This window comes from Macrobrachium nipponense, chromosome 26 (genome assembly GCF_015104395.2).
Source record: "Macrobrachium nipponense isolate FS-2020 chromosome 26, ASM1510439v2, whole genome shotgun sequence".
NCBI lineage: Eukaryota > Metazoa > Arthropoda > Malacostraca > Decapoda > Palaemonidae > Macrobrachium > Macrobrachium nipponense.
Window position 1 is genome coordinate 62,255,817 of NC_087215.1, and position 20,000 is coordinate 62,275,816.

Sequence of the window (20,000 nt, forward strand, 5' to 3'; positions counted from 1 at the left end):
AAATTATGTTATGGAATCGCAAAAGCGCATTTTTCACATTCTGTGAAACGGCTCCGTTCTAATCTTGAATTTTGTATATGCCCTTTTTGAATGTTTTCATCCATATATATGTAATCTTGGAAGAAATGTTGCTCTTGGATCCCACCTGTTCAGTAAGTATGGTTTATGGAATTTCAGGAAAATTGGATCTAAGGAAAACCTTTACTTTCAAACGTCCTTTAACTGTACGTAATTATGGTAATGAAGGAAAATACAGGACGCCTACGTAAAGGAAATGAGAATGTTGAACCGCATTGCAAGCAGCACCTGTGTTCCATTTTGACCAATAATAGAAAGTACAAATATTCATTGCATGTAAATAGTGATGAGCATTTTTGCATTTTTATGGAGTTATATCTCACTTGATCATAGCGAATATGGAATGTTAATTCATCAAGAGCTGCTGAATTAAGGTTCTTATCCCTAATTTGCCTTGAATAGTATAATCGTAGATTTAGGTTCATGCAAAGAATACATTCAAATAGTGCAGCTCTAGTCTGTCAGAATGCACAAGCAATTTCCAAATTTTATGTTCCCTTTTATGTTCCTTTCAAGTTGATGGTATGATTTGTGTTTTACACCCGTAATTTGAAATAGCAAATTCTTTTTAACTCTGGTCAGAATTTACAAAAAACAGTGTTAAATGTTTGTATTCCATAGCTCTTTCAAGCATATATTTTCCACAATCTTGCAAGTGAATTGATCTGCACATTTTGTCTTGGGCATTTTGATAAAGCCAAGTGTCTAGTGATTTTTTTTTATAACTATTTGCAGGCACAGATAAAGTACCTTTGTCACAGGAGCATACAATCTTTGAGATTGCATAAGTTTTGTGTTGGTTATATTAGAAAACATTTACTTGAAGAAAAGTGGAACATAAATAATTGGGAGATTTAATCTTGCAGTACTTGATAAATCAAATTATTTTGCAGATTAATTGTATCAGGGATTATTATTTAGGAGATATGCTTCATTCCAGACCAAGGTAATCATTGGAAAGAAAATTGAACTTGATCTTAAAAGTAATTCCTGGGCTATGGTATCTGAATTGAGATGATATGAAGAAGACAAACATTCCATATCCTGGAGTATTAATTGTGATCTAGATGATGCTAAGCACTAATAATTTATTAGTCCATCTTACTGTAATGGAACCTGAGTTGTACTTTTCCCAGTAGCTAGACAAGGAGCATAGGGTCATTCATGTTATAATTCAGTGTATATGTATATACTTCATATATATTTTGTAGATTACACCTGCACTCAAGTATTATCATGAATGGTGGAGCTGTGAGTACTATTTCACCCATTGCATGTTAGTGAATGGTCATGGATACTTCACTAGAAAAAATACTAGAGAAAGGAGAGGGGCAGCAGAAATGTGTTAAGTATGTTTTCTTTAGGCGGTAGTATTTTGTCAGTTTGTGTTTTCTTAAGAGGATACTGTAATCTTAGTCTTTAGTCTAGGTAATTGTTGTCAGGAATCCTAACATGTACCTACATTGAGTATATTATAGTTTAGAATAAAACAATACAAGATGCTTTATAGTGTAAAGAACTGTCATCCAAGATTAAAATGTTTGGGAATACACTTCTGTTTAAGTCCATATGTTGACATGTTTGGTTGCCAAATTGTGTTTATGGGGAAATTGTTAGTGCGGTACGTACTCACAGAATGACGCAAAATGTTAATAGTTTTGGTACATGTTTTGGATGTAGTGCTGGATTGTGTAAAATACTTGGGAATTAGCTTGCTGTGATGTTTTTATTTTTCTTTTTTTTTTATTCTGTGTTCCAGGCAAGTAATGGTCCTCGGCCTGGTTATCCTGGTGGTCATGCGGGGGGCGGTCCACCTGGCAAGGGTGGGCGACCCCCATCCAACCCGTGTCAGGGTCCTGGTGTTGTACAGTATAGACATGCCCCCCACCCCCCACACTCTGCACAACCACAGCCACCTCCACAGCAGCAGCAGCAGCAGCAACAACAGCAGCAGCAGCAGCAGCAGCAGCAACAGCAATCTCAGGGTCCACAACAGGGTCCTGGCCCTCACCAAGCAGGTTCCCAACAACCGCCTCAACAAGGTGCGGGAACAGCTCAGTGGGTGGGGCCAGGACCTCAGCAAAAACCACACCACCCACAGCAGCAACAGGCAGGCGGGCCGCAGCAAAGTAGCGGGCCGCAACAGGGTGGGGGTGGCGGGGGTGGAGGAGGGGGTGGAGGGCCACAGTATGGCACTGTAAGGTACCAAGGCCCCCACCCTGGCCCACATCCTGGCTCACACCCTGGCCCACACTCAGGACAACTACCTTTACCCACACAGCCTCCTGCCACTTATCCACCACCACCATCCACATACCATCACCAGGTATGTCAATAGTAGTAGTGTGCTGTAGACAACACTTGATGTCACTTAGTGTGAATAGGTAAGGAATTGCTCACCGCTTAGCTTCAGCACAGTGCGTCATTCCAATTTACCTTGTAGAGGGTAATAACATTCCAGGTAAGTTTATTTACTAGTGAAGGTTCAAGCATTTCAGCGTTTACAAGGTTCAAATAACTTTTTAATGTGCTGCACATATGGAGCTGCTGTAACAAACAACAGAGAAAGAACTGTAAGTATACGTACTTAGTGAATGATACCTAGTGTAGATTACAGTTATTTTCCATTTTCATGTATTTGATGCATTTGTAGTATCAGCAACAGTTTAACTATGAAGTCACCTTCTAGTTAAATGGTTATAAAAGCCGTTAGTAATGTTTTCTAAGAAAAAATCATAAAATTGCTCATTTATAATTGTGCTGAGTAATTTGCAGATTGTTAGTACTGTAAATGATTTTTGTAGGAGTGGTATATTCATGAAAGGTAAGCAGTGTTAAATTTATAAATGAGAAAAAGCCATAATGCTATGTTAAAAGTGTTAATGAAATGTACTTTCACAAATAATGAAAGAAAGCCTCTTTACAAACATGTGTTGTTTTACATGTTGCTTCTAATCAGAGTTAAATGTATTGATAAGGATAAGCATTAAATAACAGTGTACTATTTGCTTGTCAGGACATTTGTCAAACCTTTACTTTTATTCATGCATTTAACTAATTATATTTGCTTTATTATTATTATTATTATTATTATTATTATTATTATTTTATTATTATTATTATTATTATTATTATTATTAAAGTGTGTGATGATATGATGATGATTATACTATTATTATTATCATTAGTATTATTATTATTATTATGAAAAATAACTTATCCAAACAATTGGATCAACAAAAGCTGTATTTGCTCTAAAATAATGAGTTTGGAATCAATTGAAATTGATATTCAGTGATACAACTGTAAAATATACTAAGCTCTGTAATTCTCGAACTGTTGCTGAAACATAGCTAGATATGTACCGTAAGTGTAATTTTATGCTTTTCAGCTTCTTGCTGCCTGAATATATGCTCCTCTATCCAAATTTATGTTCTTTTTAAAAAGTCATTTGTAACTGAATCCATAGAATGTTTGTACTGCAGATTATTTTTAAAGTGTTATTGTTATGCATTTTTGGTGAGAATATATTTTGATAGCAGATATGTTTTGCTCAATTTGAATTTGTTAGTGCCATTACTGTTACATGGTTCTGTGTAAAAGGTAAGGGATATGGTAGATTCTATTAATTTTCCCTTTATAATGCCTTCAGTCAGTAATTTTAAAGCTCTCGCCTTAGTATGCACTCGTTAAATGTAATCTAGTGTACTAAAATTACTAAGAGAAGTTTTAACTTTTAAGTAACAATCATGCTGTATACTACTGTGTTGTAGTTGATTTTAAACTGAATTGCTGTTTTGCTTCATATAATTGTTGTTCTGTTGATAAAGGCAGCTGAAAGGCAACACTGGGCCTTATTACAAAAAGAGTACAACTTGTTTAATGTTCAACTCTGAGTACTGTTCATATCCTAAAAACCTATTTTTGAGGAGCGTCAAAGATTCCATCACATAGCTTAATCATGGATATTTTAGTTATGTGTACACATGTAAAAGTCAATTTTCTTGAAAAATACTTTTCAATTCTGATAACCACTTGAGTATGTGCTTCCAGCTTTATTTCCCATCAAGGTGATACGACTTTTTTTCATGAAGACAGTTTTCCATTTTTCTTGCAGCAGTCTGTACTTTCATCAGTATTATTCTTTTATTTAGAAATTTCACAGTTATGGAATATGTATTTTCTTAATTTCCACTGTACGCCATAAATGTGTTTCTTGCTTTTGTCTTTCCAGTCTTTTAATGGTGTGTTCTGCTGCCAAGCTTGGTTGTGTGTATGGTTGTGTACTTTATTGTTAATATAATTTTAGACTTCAGTTATCTTCCTATCTTCACTTTTTGGTAACTTGGATTGTACACTGCATCTTATAGTACATTTTTTCTGGTATTCGGGCTTTCAAACATTTGTCACAAAGACCGTTTTTTTTTTCAAATAAGATGTAGAAAATTTTTTTTTTTAAATAAGATAATTTTCTAAACAAACCCATCAATCAGAAATAGTGGTATTCCTTCTAAATTGGATCCAGCTACGATGAAAAGTTGACTGAAGCAAATTCCACCATGCACATTAATCAAATTACGCTATCACTCTGCAACATATCGCTTTCTGAATAACCCCCATCTGGAAGAGTGATAGGGATGAAGAGGGGCAGTAAAGATTATTATTAATGGGTTTGTATGAAGGCTTTTTTTTAAAATCATTGTTATACAAGATCCCATTAATCATAATAGTCTGCATCACAATTTACAAGGAATGAGGCAAAAGGGTCTGTAAAAAAAAAATAACCAGATGCAAGAAATCCTATTCCTATAGAAATCAATCAGTTTAGGTAACATTGACCTCAGAAATTTAAGTATTTTTTTTAAATAATGGATTGAATTTAAGACTAATGCCTACCACATATAGTGGATACCTGTGGCATAAAGGTGGGTACTTGAAGAAAAACCCAATGGTAAGGTTAACATTAGAGCGAGGAAAATGCTTGAACTCCAAGGGGGCTATTCCTGAGTTGTTTAAGGTTCTGAGAAACCACTGAGCTGGATTAGGGGCCTCCTGAGAAACTTTTAAATGTGCACAACCAGGAAACCATGGAAAATAATAAGAAAGAAGTGTTTAGAGAAAGTATGATTCCAGTCTCTTTAGAGATAGGATGGACTGGAATGAGAGGGTAGGAAAGACAAGCTGATGGATGCACAACTTGAGAACCCCCATTCAGCTATAAACCCTGAGACCAGCTAAAATTCTCTGCAGACTCCTGCAGTTTGGGCAAGGGAAAGTGGTATGATATCCACTGAAGTGCATAGAAGAGGGAAGGGCAAATAGGAACACAGCCCTGAGAAGATGGTGCCTTAGAAATGACATGTTAGGCTAAGAGGACCATTGACAGGAAGTAATTCAAAGGCTCATGGCATTCCTTAGAACTACAAGCATCCTAAGGCAAACAAGCATGAAAAGTTCTGTTAGAAACCTTTTCCCTGAAGGAAAGCCTGTAGAAAGGGTGAATCCGAGACCAATAAAAGAGAAGAAGGAAAGCCAACTATATTGATTACTTGGCGAGAAGTTAGTATCACTAAACAGAAGACCAGGATAGACAGGAACCCTCTAAATTTTACCAATCTCAAACTCTGGCACTGACCGATGAGCACGAGGGCCTGAAACCATCGTCAATGTGACCAGAAGAGAATGAATCGGTGAGAATAAGCCTTAGCAACACCCAGAACCTCTAAGTCTCAGCACTGCCCAAACGAGAAGGGGTGCAAAAATACCTAAGCTTGGATCTCCTTTGTAACTCCATGGGACTCTGCAGATAGCTGATGGAACTAATCATGCTGAAGGAGGGAGCAGATGATAGGGAGATGTGGGATGAATTGTGACATGACTTAAAGCTTGTTCTATTCTGTGAGAGAAGACATTGAAAGCCAACAAGCAAAGAAACCTGACCTTTTCTTTCTCAGTAACAAAGAGTTTACAGAAGAAGTGGGTAACCATAATCCTGACTTGACAACTCAACAAAGGGCCAATAAAACAAGGAAGTATGAGAGGACTGGCCATATTTAAAAAACCAGTGTAGGCAGCTCTGTACACCAACAAAAGATAAAAGGGGTATCTGTGTTCCCAACACATTGAGTCAATCACTAGGAAGAAGAAATATTAAGAAACATTGTGGAATTGCCGTCAATAAGGATCTTTGCGAACACTCACAATGGGAAGGATGTTGATGAACACGAGGTCCCAGTACCTTGCTTTGGCATGAGACAAAAAAATTACACCGGTGGAATGACCTTGGCAGTAACCATGAAATACCAGATTCTTTATGGTAAACAAGAAAACCAAAAAACCATCACAAGACATGCTGGAGGAAAAAGTTGTCAGATCAAACTCCAAAAGGGCTATGGGCCAACACTATTGAAAATGCATTTGTACTTAAGGGAATATGAACCAATGCTTTTATAAATGGAGTTACACTTACTCTAATGAAAATCATAGCCTAGTGCATCCTGCCTTAATCATTCTTAGGCCACTTGCTTCAGTGTACAATTGGGCAAAATCATTACAGTAACTTTAACATTGTTTTATCATAATGGCTTTGGTATCTTGTGTAATTTGTAGAACACGTACTGAAAGGGAAAAACAGAATGGGTGTACAGTTACTCATGACGTATGCACACAGATGTAAACACAGGTACTGAAGAATGTTTGAAGACTTAAATAGAAAAATGATAAAGCCTTTTGTAGATATGAAATCTCCCGTGACTACCTATAACCTGCTGCTTATATGTAGGATCTTTGATATGCACATCAAGATTTTAAAAAGATTTCTTGCCTTAGCCTGGATCATTAGTAGGCTGAATAGAATAAACTTTTTTTCCTTAGACGATGATCAATTGTTAACTGAAAGGCTAGGGTTTCATGCAATGACTTTGTTCATACGCGAACAAACCCTCGGTCTTAACAATAGGATCATTTCTAGCACCTAGCTGGATCCGGTAAAAAAGTAGATGAAAGCAAGGAATCTTGTGGTATCTGGCAACGCACGCGTAGATTGGGTGAAGAGTGGTCACACGCCGAACATCTACGGATCCAGCTAGGCGCTAGAAGTGATCCTATTGTTAAGACCTCAGGTTTGTAGCTATGAAAAATACAAATTGTCTTAGAAAATTTGTCATTTTACAAGCCTGCTGCCTTAGTGCTTGGTGTTATCTCAGGGTTCTCCTCTAGAGTAATTGCTTTCCTACTCTAATTTCACCAGTAACAGGAGAGAGATGAAAGTTATGGATGCATGAAAATACAACTTGAGTACAGGAGGGTACCTTAAAAAAATAGTAGCAACACCATAGAGTAGGAGTTGCATGCAATAGCAATAAAGGGACAGTGGACAAAGAGCCTGAATCCTTTTCCCAGTGGCAACATGAAGATCTGAAGAAGAGGGAGATGAGTAAGGGGGCATAATCCTGAGTGTAGAGTATCACCCACATACACCTCCTTATAAGAAGAAAAGCAGTATCAGGATGCGATGCATCTTGAGTGATACTTGAGAGGCACATACAAGGCTGCCTCAAAACCAGAGATAAAGGAACTGAAATTAGGAGCTATCCAGCACTGTGTTATAAACATGCTGCCTGCCATGAGGGAAGGGAGAGAATGCTGCTGTTTGATTAAGGCAACATTTTCACATCTCAATAAGAAAGGGGAAGCACAATGGTAACATGATAAAATGCATAGATGAAATGATTGTTGAGACTGAAAATGAGAGAAATGCAATCATTATTTTTTTAAAGATAAATCCACTGAAAATCCACACTTTGGTGATTGTGCACCCTGCTCAAGTCAGTGTGTGTGGCAGTTTGTCAATGGACCACCAAGAGTTTTCTTTTTTACGTTGTTCAGTTCATGGATTATAATTATGAATGCATTTTCATCTCATCTTCTCATTTGCACAATGTGATGCATGGCATTTCATGAATTATTTAGACATTGTTACTTTTGGCTGGTAGCTAGCAATGTTGTGGCATTATTTTGTGTAGCCTTTTGTAGTATCTGGTTACATCTGTGTATGTCTGGTCCCACTCTTGATTGCTGCAGTGTTCTCGACCTTGGCTACCTTATTGTATCTGTGAATCTCCCTGCTCCTGTGTATCCTACTTGGGCTATCACACTCTTGCCCTGACAATTGCCTTCACTTTTGGTGTTAATGCTTTATTATTGTCATGAATAAGCATTCAAAGAACCTAAAAAGCTGGAGATACTAGACACATAATCAATACTGAGAAGTGGTGAAAATCTTGGATAAAGACTAAACAAGGGCAGTAGATATTCTAATAAAGTCATGGCAACATACTTAATAATTGAAAACGGTCTTTAATACCAAAAGAGAAATAGTGTGTACTCACTTGGTTGTGTTGGTGATATGACACTATGCCAGCAACAGAAGCAAAAAGTAGCTAAAAGATAATAAAAAAAAAACTGGGGAAGAAGAGTGTATCGTTGGGATGTATAGCACAAACTGATAGTTTGAGATCGGCAAGAGAATGAAAGATTTTGCAGGTGGATGGTAGACTATGAACTAGCTGTGTTCTGTGAAACCTATGTCTTTCAACATGGCCTGTTATAGGTAGGTCTATTTTTCAGTGGGCTCCCCGTTCTCTGGATTTTTCTTTGGAACCTATTTAAGAATTATTTGCAGGAGGACTTGCCCATACGCGGGGTTTTCTGTGGAACATATTTATAATAATTCGCAGATGCGAATCTTTTTGTACAGAAAGATTCTGTATTGTCACATTATTTACTGTATAATATGTGTACATAATAATATGAAATCATACGGCACTTACTGTGATTAATGTTGATTATAGATGATGATATTATAGCCGTGCAGCCTGATGAATGACGATTAAGATAGACTGCACAGCAAAGTAGAGAAGTTACAGATCCTCTGAGGGCACCTTGTCACCTTCTTCAGGAGTTTCGTCAGGGATTTCAGGAGGCACCACCATCTTGAGGTAATTGTACATTTGTACAAACAAGTCAAGATACGGCTTCACTATTTCATTTATAGTATTGATGAAAATTGTGGCCCTTTCTTTATTTCTTTTCCATGCCTTGACTGTTGTCTGTACCTCCCTGACATCCCTGATCAATTTGTAGAGACCACGAAATTTCTCAAAGGCCTGGTCCGTTGATGGGATAGCATTACTAAAGAGAGAGGCAAGTTTTTGTCCAAGAATGGCTTCCCCAAGTATTTTGCCCTTCTCATATTTGATATCAATGCAGGCGACTGCACTTTCAGTCGCAAAGTAATGGGCTGCTACTTCTCCATGACTTATGCCCTCTCTTAATATGACTATCACATATTTTCTCCTCATCACTCATTAACTGGAAGGGCCTCTGGCACTTAGGCTCTTTGCCAGAAGCCTTAGGAGAAGCAGAACGTTTAGAGGACATTTTAAAGAATAAATCTTAGTCTTTAGTAGTGTATACAGTGGTCCCCTGTATTTGCGGGGGATGCGTACCAGACCCCCCCCGTGAATAGTTAGAATCTGCGAATGTTTGGAACCCCTATAAAAATGCTAAAAACAGCCTATTTTGTTAGTTGAAACTCGATAAAAACCACTAAAAATGTTCATACTTGGTTTTTTAATAGTTTTATCACAAAAAGTGTATTTTGTGATGATATTGATAAAAAAACCAGGAATTTGTGGATATTTCTCATAGAAAAATACTGCGAATAATGCGGGGAAACGTTCCCAAGAGAAATCCGCGAATGTGTGAGTCCGCGAATCCGGAGAATGCGAATACGGGGGTCCACTGTACCGCACAGGCAAAAAACGCACGAACGAGAGACCATTGGACTTATGTTGGACTTACGTATGTACATGTTGGGTCAATTGGGTATGCATTGTGCAGACTTCATTTAATGAAATGTGTTAAAATGATTTCTAAATATATGTATGTACATAAAGTGTTTTAGGATGATACTAAAAGAACCCAGACCATATCTAAAATACGTAAGACAACAGGAATATAGCAGGGTACGTACGTTTCTGTCTGCGGCAAGTAGTATATTTATATATTTTTCATGCATATGTACTAAGTATGTTTTCGTGACTTAATACATTTTTTATGATGAAAAAGATTTAGTAATTTTCAAATACTTATTACACTTCTGTAATATGATAATGTAAACAGCAAAATTTCGGTAACAAAATCGGGTGTTCTTGAAAGATGCTTCACCCAAGCCAACTTTCCACAGATAAACAAATCTTATGATGCCGTGATGCCTTCTTAGAGCAGCCCAAATGAAATGATATTCTACACGCTATTAGCTGTTGTCTGCACAGTAGCCAGTCCAGAAGCAGCATTAATTTTTCTTGTCGTTTATTGGCTGTACACTTGGCGTTGATTGGTAGAAACCCGAAGACATCTTGCAGAGATGGAATTGTGGGTACATCGCGCATCTCCTTCATCAGCCTCACTGCGTAGAAAGTTACTGACATACGTACATGAATGTAAACGCAAAGCTGTTTTGTACATATCAGCAAATATCTGTGTGCATCATGCCCAAAATGGCCCTTACAAAGCACCCTGCTCCTTCTAAGGCTTCTGGCAAAGAAGCTAAAAGAAAGAAGACTGTAATGAAGCTCAACAAGAAGGTGAAACTTCTCAATATGTTGAAGGGTAAAAGTTACGCCATGGTCGGCCGCCATTTCAAAGTGAACAAGAGCACGGTGAGATACATAAAGAAAAAAGAAAGTATGTTAGCATGACATACCATGGTACAGCAAAGGCTGTATCCGCAATGAGAGAGAAAACAATCGTGAAAGTGGAATCTGCACTTGTGTTCTGGATCAAGGACTGTAGTAAGAAGGTGCTCCTTGACTCCAAGATCATACATGAAAAAGCACAACAGCTCTACCAGCAGCTATCAACTGCTACACAAGATGGCGAGGAGTAGGAAGCCGAAGATGTAGAGGCACAGGAAGGCGATGAAGAGGGGGAATTGGCATTCTTTGGCTTCGATGAACCAGCTCCTGAAGAGGAAGAGGGAGAGGAAGAAGAGCCACAACCGGGACCATCCTCAGCTCCCTATTGTTTTCGGATGAGCAAAGGATGGTTCTACCGGTTCCAGAAAAGGTTCCAAATAAAGTCTTTTTCTCTGCATGGGGAAGCTGCATCTGCCGACTAAGAGGCGGCCGCGAAATACCCTGAGGCCTTCAAGAAAATAATCCAGGAGAAAAGATACTGCCCAGAACAGTTGTTCAATATGGACGAAACTGGTCTGTTCTGGAAGAAGATGCCGTCCCGGACGAACATTATGAAGGATAAAGCTAAAGCCTCCAGATTCAAGGCACAAAAGGACAGGTTGACTCTCCTGATGTGTGGGAATGCAGCTGGCTTTATGCTGAAACCAGGCCTCATTTACAAGGCTGTAAATCCCAGGGCACTCAAGAATAAGAACAAGGTGTTCCTACCCATCTTCTGGATGCATAATCCCGAGGCCTGGATCACCAAAGTCCTTATGGTGTACTAGTTCCACAAGAGCTTCATTCTGGTGGCCAGACTCTCGATCTTTATTACAAGGGAATCCAGCTCAAGTTCCTCCCTCCCAACACCATCTCTCTCCTCCAGCTTATGGATCAGGGCATCATCCGTGCCTTCAAGTCAATCTACACCGGGAACTCCCTCCAGCAACTTGTTGATGCAATGGACCGTGACAGTGAATTTACGCTGAAAGCTTATGTATTGGCATAAATTCACGATTGCCATGGGTCTGTCTGTCATCGACCGGTCGCTGAAGGACATGAAGGAGACCCTAAATGCTAGCTGGATTAAGTTGTGGCTGGACTGTGTCCATAATTATATGGTATTTTCTCTTCAGGAAATCCAGCATTTGGCCTTTAATAAGGTGGTCCTGGGAATTTTTGCCAGTTGGCAAAACGATACCACCAAGGATGAAGTTATCACCCTCATTGATTCCCACTCTGACCCCCTGATAGATCAGGACTTGGAAGAGCTGACGAAGTCTACCAGCGAGGAAGAAGACACTCCAGGTTCAGGAGAGGAACAGGAGCAGGAGGAGGAGAGCAGCCTGACTTTGGAACACCTGTCCCAAGTTAAAAGAATGATAAACGACCTCTAGGAGTTTGTTGCAACATGGGAGCCTTATATGAAATGCTCCTTGAAGCTTTCCAGCATTCTTGATACAGCATTGGAGCCCTATAATCAAGCCCTCACCACCATGAAGAAGCAATGGCAGCAGCTGCCAATCACTGTGTTCATCACATGAATGAAGAAGGACCCTCCAAAGCCTCCCAAATTGCCTGAAGTAGTGCCCCTTGAATTGCCTGAAGAAGTGCCTCCCAAATCGCCTAAGTCAGTGCCTCCCGAAACACCTCCCGAAAGTGAAGAGGCACCCGCAGAGGAGATGTAAATCCTCTGCTTAGGTGTGCAGTCATATCTTCATCATTCATGGGACTGCACAGTTAATTCATCATCATCTTTAATCAACATTCATCACTGGTGAGTACCCTATTTACATAAGTTGTACTAGTTTAAAAAAAATTTGTTTTATGTTCATACGTGTTTTGTTCTCTCTCTCTCTCTCTCTCTCTCTCTCTCTCTCTCTCTCTCTCTCTCTCTCTCTCTCTCTCTCTCTCTCTCTCTCTCGTGATTTTATGTACACATACAATTGTTTCCCTCGTAAAGAGAAAATGGACATCTTAAATATAGTTACTGTATGAAAGAAAACTTGCATGACTGAATACAGTGGAACCTCGACATACGAAAGTCCCAACTTATGAAAAATTCCAGTTACGAAAGCAAATACGAAGATTTTTTTGCCTCTGCATACAAAAATAATTCAGGTTTCGAAAGGGTGAAGTCTGAGATTCGCCCGGACCACCGAGAACAATTTTAAAACTCGCACGCCGCCAACTGAGTAGACTCGCCACCATCCTCCCGCTCTCCCATTGGTTCCTGATGCTAGTCACTGCCGTAAGATCCTGCTCTCCTATTGGTCAATATCTACCCCATCATGCTCTATGTATTCTATTGGTAAAAGGAAGCTGTAAATTGAAAAACTTATTCATGCAATACATTTAATAAAAAAAACATTAGGTAAAGATAGAATAAAGAATAGAAATGAATGGTTATTATACTGTTTGGTAGTTTCATTAGTTGAAGAGAGAAAATGAAAATTTATGATTACTGTACTGTGTGCTAGGAAAAAGTGATTGCTTGGCGATCGTTCGCTACTCGTAGTGTTGAACGTAAACAAAAGGTTGGAAGCTTTTTTTGTTTTCTTTTTTTTTGTTTTTGTTTATTATAGTTAATGGTTACTTAATAATTATTTGAAATGAGTACATGCTATACATTTAATAAAAAATATTGTGAATTAGATATCATAAAATATAAAATAAATCAGACTGCTATCATCGAAGCCAACAAATATTTTCTAGAATTCTTTTTCTGTTTTAATATTATATGTTTCATTAAAGCTGTCAGTAACTCTGTATCTCCATTAGGTAAATATAGAATAAAGAATAGAAATGATTGGTTATTATACTGTTTGGTAGTTTCAGTAGTTGAAGAGAGATAATGAAAATTTATGATTACTATACTGTGTGCTAGGTAAAAGTGGTTGCTTGGTGATCATTCTCTATTCGTAGTGGTGAATGTAAACAAACGGTCGGAGGGTTTTTTTTGTTTGTTTGTGTATTATAGTTAATGATTATAGTTAATGATTAATTAATAATTATTTTAAATGAGTACATACTGATTATTTATACATATTTTATTGGCATATTCTAAGCTTTTAGCTTCTTAGGTTTAGATGTCAGAATCATAGACTAGGCTACAGTAGCAACTGCTAACATAGGCTAGGCTTATTGCTAAGGGACATATGCTAAAGTCCTAAAATATGCAGTGAAAATGGGGTTGAACATTACATGCAGTTGAATATTACTCAAGTATGTACAGTATTTTGCCTTTTTGGAGTCATATTTCTTCCGTCGGATTGGCTTCGTAACCCTAGAACATGTGTTGTAAGCCTGGAAATAATTTAAAGGGTGTTTTTGTAGGGCTTGGAACGAATTAGGCAATTTACATGTAAAATGGGGTTCAAGATACGAAAAAATCAGGTTACGAAGGCCGCCTCAGAACGGATTAATTTTGTATCATGAGGTACTACTGTACTTATGGGGGGACTGGGTTATTTTCACACATGTAACAAAGTCATGCAGTATGTACGTATGTATTTATCACCATAAAATGTAAGATTTACTTTAAAATAGTATCAATAACATTTCAAAGATTAATATGAACCGTGATATGATGATATTTTAATGTTTATTTGATGTAGGATGGTATTTTGAGGGATACTTTAGTGTTTCCATGTTCAAGATAGGAGTTTATAAGCATTTTTAGACGGGGGTTCTAAACATTCACTGATTCTAAACATTCACGCGGGATTCTGGTACGCATCAATCAATATGTATTTTTCCTAACAAACCTGCAGTCTTAATATAAGGAAAAAATTATCTAGTGCCTGCTGGAGTCCGCTTAAAAAAAAAGCGACTAGGAATTCGGGGTATTGGGAGTAGCCAAGATGGCGGTAAGTAGGCAGAGTAACTGACCTCCCTTAACCCATCTCAGGTCCATTGTTTCACTGTCCTGTAGCCCAGGTGAAATATGAAGGGTGGCTTTGGGGTGGGAAATATATGTAAAGACTGCAGGTTTGTTTGTTATGAAAAATACAAAATAATTTAAGATTTGTCATTTGTTCATACACAGAACAAACCTTTTTTCATAACATAAGACTCATTCTTTGGGGGGAGGATAGAGAAAGCCTCAGAACTGATTGGAGGTTCTGTTCACCTGGGCTCACCTCCTGGACAAAGTATGGCATAGGAAGGAGTCATATGCCTCTTAACTGTAAGTTAAAATGTTACTTGTCACCCAGGTGTCTGGATTAAGAGACAGTGTGAACTGCTACATTATTTCTTGTAGGAAAGTAAAAACTTGACTGTTGGAGACAACAAAGCTACATTAACCACCAACCTTATTTTTTTTCATATTCTCTCTCCCTTTGTAATAGAGAGGAAAGGTCTTGCTTCCATAGTAGTTTGCAGTATTGTGGATGAACAATCAATTATTAGAACTAATGGAAAGGGGCTAATTCACCTGTATCTAACCAGGTCCAGTGCATGATGGATATTGTTTCTCCCCTGCCTTCCGATAGAGGAGAAATAAGAAAAAGAAAGGAAGACCAATATGCTTCAGGTCTACTGTGTGTTGAATGTCATGATTAAGAAAATACAGATGATATAATAAAAATCTGGAAAGGAATCGGGTTCTGCAAATAGCTTTTGGCTTTATAACTAGGGTTTTGATAATCTATAATAGTGTGGCTGATAGCAAAGATGAAAGGTTTCTAGTAAGCAGTATATCGCAATACTTACTTGTATGTACTAATTGCTATGGACTTGAAACAGTTTTTACACTTATGTACTAAAAGAATGAAGTGCGGGTAATTTACAAAGGCAACTAATATATAATATACATACATAAACACACACAAACACACACACACACTCACACACACACACACACACATATATATATATATATATATATATATATATATATATATATATATATATATATATATATATATATATATATACATATACATACATACATACATACATACCAGGCAGTCCCCGGCTAACAACGGGTTCGGCTTATGGTATTCCGAGGTTAAAACGCTTTTCAAATATGTTTATTAGAAACTATTTCCAGGTTTATGACACATTTTCCAGGTTATGACGCATACAACGCTGATCTGGCAGAAGCAGAGGCGTTTAATGAAACGAACACTTCTCTGTCCTATCTGTTCAGAAAATAAACGTTACGTCAATCCCCGAGACCATTGTTGCCAAAGCGTCTCTCTCTCTCTCTCTCTCTCTCTCTCTCTCTCTCTCTCTCTCTCTCTCTCTCTCTCTCTCTCTCTGATCAAATTACATTGGAAACTTGACATACGATTGCCCTAATATACGAATGTTTTGAGATATAACAGAAAATTTGCGAAAATACAAGCTTTGATATACAACGAAATATTTGAGATACGATTTTGCGATGAGTGTTAGTTGTATAGGCGACCGATAAATGGCGTTCAGTCTGTTTGTTTGTTGGTGCTGCATGTTAACACGTCGTTGTTTAGTTCGTTGTATTTGCGCCTATTTTTCGTGTTATTTTGTCTATTTTAATTATTAACCATGGGTCTCAAAGCTAAAGACAAAGCAGGTGATAAGAAAAAACCCAAGAAAATTATTTCGATGGAAGCAAAACATGAAATTATAGCAAAGCATGAACGTGGCGTTCGTATCGTCGATTTGGCAAACGAGTATGGTCGAAATCCTTCTACAATATCCACGATCATCAAGCAGAAGGAAGCTATAAAAACCCCCGAGACCATTGTTGCCAAAGCGTCTCTCTCTCTCTCTCTCTCTCTCTCTCTCTCTCTCATCGTCTCTCTCTCTCTCTCTCTCTCTCTCTCTCTCTCTCTGATCAAATTACGTACTGGATATAATGTCTCTCTTTGGATACTTCGATTTTGCCAAATATTGAGGGCTACAAGAACAGTTGATTACTATTTACGTATCATATAGACTAATTAAAGTAAACGTATCTTTAAATAGCTTATATTATTAGTATCAACAAAACATTTACTGGCATGAGTCAGAGGCCGTTTAACGAAACGAACACTTCTCTGTCCTTAACTCGGAGCGTCGGAAGACGCCTCTCTCTCTCTCTCTCTCTCTCTCTCTCTCTCTCTCTCTCTCTCTCCCCCCCCCCCCCCCCCTCACTCTCCCCCTCCCCCCCCCCCCCCCCCTCCTCTCTCTCTCTCTCTCTCTCTCTCTCTGATCAAATTACTGGATAATGTCTCTCTTTGGATACTTGGAATTTGCGTTGTAATCTAACCAGAAACTTCGTTTTGTTATTATTACTGGAAACAAGCAATGATTTTTTTCATTATTTGCGCTTTTGGACTGTTATATGTAAACTACGTAGTATGTATTCATTCGCTCGGAAAACTAGTTCCGCATATGAGGCGTCACTAAAAACATAGAAAAATACAACATAAAAGTGTCGAAAATCATCATAATCTCAAAATTTTTGTTGTAATCTAACCAGAAACTTATTTTTATTAATATACTGTGCTAAACTATAAAGGATTTTTATCATAGTATGCGTTTTTTAAAAGCGTCGTTAACTCGGAGCGTCGGAAGCGTCAGCGTCGTAACCTCGGAACAAGCGTCGTAACCCAGGACGGATTTTTCCATTGAATATTTAAGAAAAAGCGTCGTAACCTCGGAACGTCGTAAGCCGGAACCGTCGTAACCCCGGGGACCGCCTGTACATACATACATACATACATACCAGGCAGTCCCCGGCTAACAACGGGTCGGTCTTTATGGTATTCCGAGGTTTAAAACGCTTTTCAAATATGTTTATTAGAAACTATTTCCAGGTTTATGACACATTTTCCAGGTTATGACGACATACAACGCTGATCTGGCAGAAGAAATATGACTCCAAAAATGCAAAATAATCAATATTTGAAGTTTTTTTTATGAAAAATGCAATAAGTAAGCCGTTTACATAGTTTTTAATGCACCCAAAGCATTAAAAGTAAGGTTTTCTTAGGATTTTTTGACGATATTCTGGCTTACGGCGATTTTCGGCTTACAATGCATCTCGAGAACATAACCCCCGTCGTAACCCGAGGGCTGCCTGTGTGTGTGTGTGTGTGTATATATATATATATATATATATATATATATATATATATATATATATATATATATATATATATATATATATATATATATATATATATATATATACACATATGTATATATATGTGTATATAGTGGTACCTCGACATACGAAAGGCTCAACTTACGAAAAACTCAAGATACGAAAGCAAATACGAAGATTTTTTTTGGCTCTACATACAGATAGTTCAAGTTACGAAAGGTTGTTGCTGTAAAGTCCCGAGATTCGCCTGGACACTGAGAACAATTTGAAAACTCGCGTGCTGCCAACTGAGTAAACTCGCCACCATCCTCCTGCTCTCCCATTGGTTCCTGATGCTAGTCACCCCATAAGATCCTGCTCTCCTGTTTGTCATCATCTACCCCTTGTTCTCTATCTTTGTTCTATTGGTAAGAGGATGCTGTAAATTGAAAAACTTATTCATGCAATACATTTAATTTAAAAAAAAATATTAGGTAAAGATAGAATAAAGAATAGAAATGAATGGTTGTTAAACTGTTTGGTAGTTTCAGTAGTTGAAGAGAGATAATGAAAATTTATGGCTTAGTGTGTGCTAGGAAAAGTGATTGCTTGGCGATCGTTCGGTACTCGTAAGTGCTGAATGTAAACAGAAGTTTGGAATTTTTTTTTTTTTATTGTTTAATATTGGTAATGGTTACTTAATAATTATTTGAAATGAGTACATGCAATACATTTAATAAGAAAAATTGTGAATTAGATATCATAAAATATAAAATAAATCAGACTGCTATCAGCGAAGCCAACAAATACGTTTCTAGAATTCTTCTGTTTTAATATTACGTATACATTTCATTAAAGCTGTCAGTAACTCGGTATCTCCTTAGGTAAAGATAGAATAAAGAATAGAAATGATTGGTTATTATACTGTTTGGTATTTTCATTAGTTGAAGAGAGATACTAATGAAAATTTATGGCTTACTGTGTGCTAGGAAAAGTGACTGCTTGGCGATTGTTCGGTACTCGTAAGAGCTGAATGTAAACAAACGGTTGGAAGATTTTTTTGTTTGTTTGTTTGTGTATTATAGTTAATGATTAATTAATAATTATTAGAAATGAGTACATACTGATTATTTATACATTTTATTGGCATATTCTAAGCTTTTAGCTTCTTAGGTTTAGATGTCAGAATCATAGACTAGGCTACAGTAGCAACTGCTAACATAGGATAGGCTTATTGCTAAGGGACATATGTTAAAGTCCTAATATATGCAGTAAAAATGGGGTTGAACATTACATGCAGTTGAATATTACTCAAGTATGTACAGTATTTAGCTTTTTGGAGTCATATTTCTTCCGTCGGATCGGCGTCGTAACCCTAGAACTTGTGTTATAAGCCTGGAAATATAATTTAATGGGGTGTTTTTGTAGGGCTTGGAACGGATTAGGCATTTTACATGTAAAATGCGGTTCAAGATACGAAAAACTCATGATACGAAGGCCGCCTCAGAACGGATTAATTTCGTATCTCGAGGTACCACTGTATATATAATGTGTGTATATATATATATATATATATATATATATATATATATATATATATATATATATATATATATATATAAGGGATTTTGACGTAGGAAAAATCTATTTCTTGGCGAGGAAGCCGTGTCGCCCAGTGAAATGTGTCTTCTTTAGCACTATTTCTAGTAAAATATTGCTATAATACCGGAGAACTGCTAAATTGGACATGTCAGAAGCCTCTGACTCGCTCACCTATATAAAAGGTGTCGGTATAAAACTGGGGCGAGTGTTAAACACTACCACAGCAACCTCTCCAATTAGCCTTTTCCTCATCAAAAGACCCTCTGATAGCAGTTCTCTGGTATTATAGCAATATTTTACTAGAAATAGTTTCTAAAGCAGACCAGATTTCACGGGAGTGACACAGCTGAGCCCAGAAATATATTATATATATATATATATATATATATATATATATATATATATATATATATATATATATATATATATATATATGTATATGTATCTATATAGTATCTATATATGTATCTATATATATGTGCAGATAAGAAAAAAAGAAGGAAACAGGACAAAATAATTATTTT

At 37.3% G+C, this 20,000-nt stretch overlaps 1 protein-coding gene across 5 annotated transcripts in view; it reads left to right on the top strand.

Moving 5' to 3' along the window:
• Window positions 1–20,000, top strand: part of LOC135200333 (RNA-binding motif, single-stranded-interacting protein 1-like) — a 264,070-nt gene that overhangs the window by 190,200 nt on the left and 53,870 nt on the right. For all 5 annotated transcript variants that reach the window (XM_064228898.1, XM_064228902.1, XM_064228900.1 and 2 more), the window contains one exon: window positions 1,838–2,404. In XM_064228898.1, coding sequence (XP_064084968.1) covers window positions 1,838–2,404 — 567 coding nt within the window. The remainder of the gene's footprint in view (window positions 1–1,837; window positions 2,405–20,000) is intronic.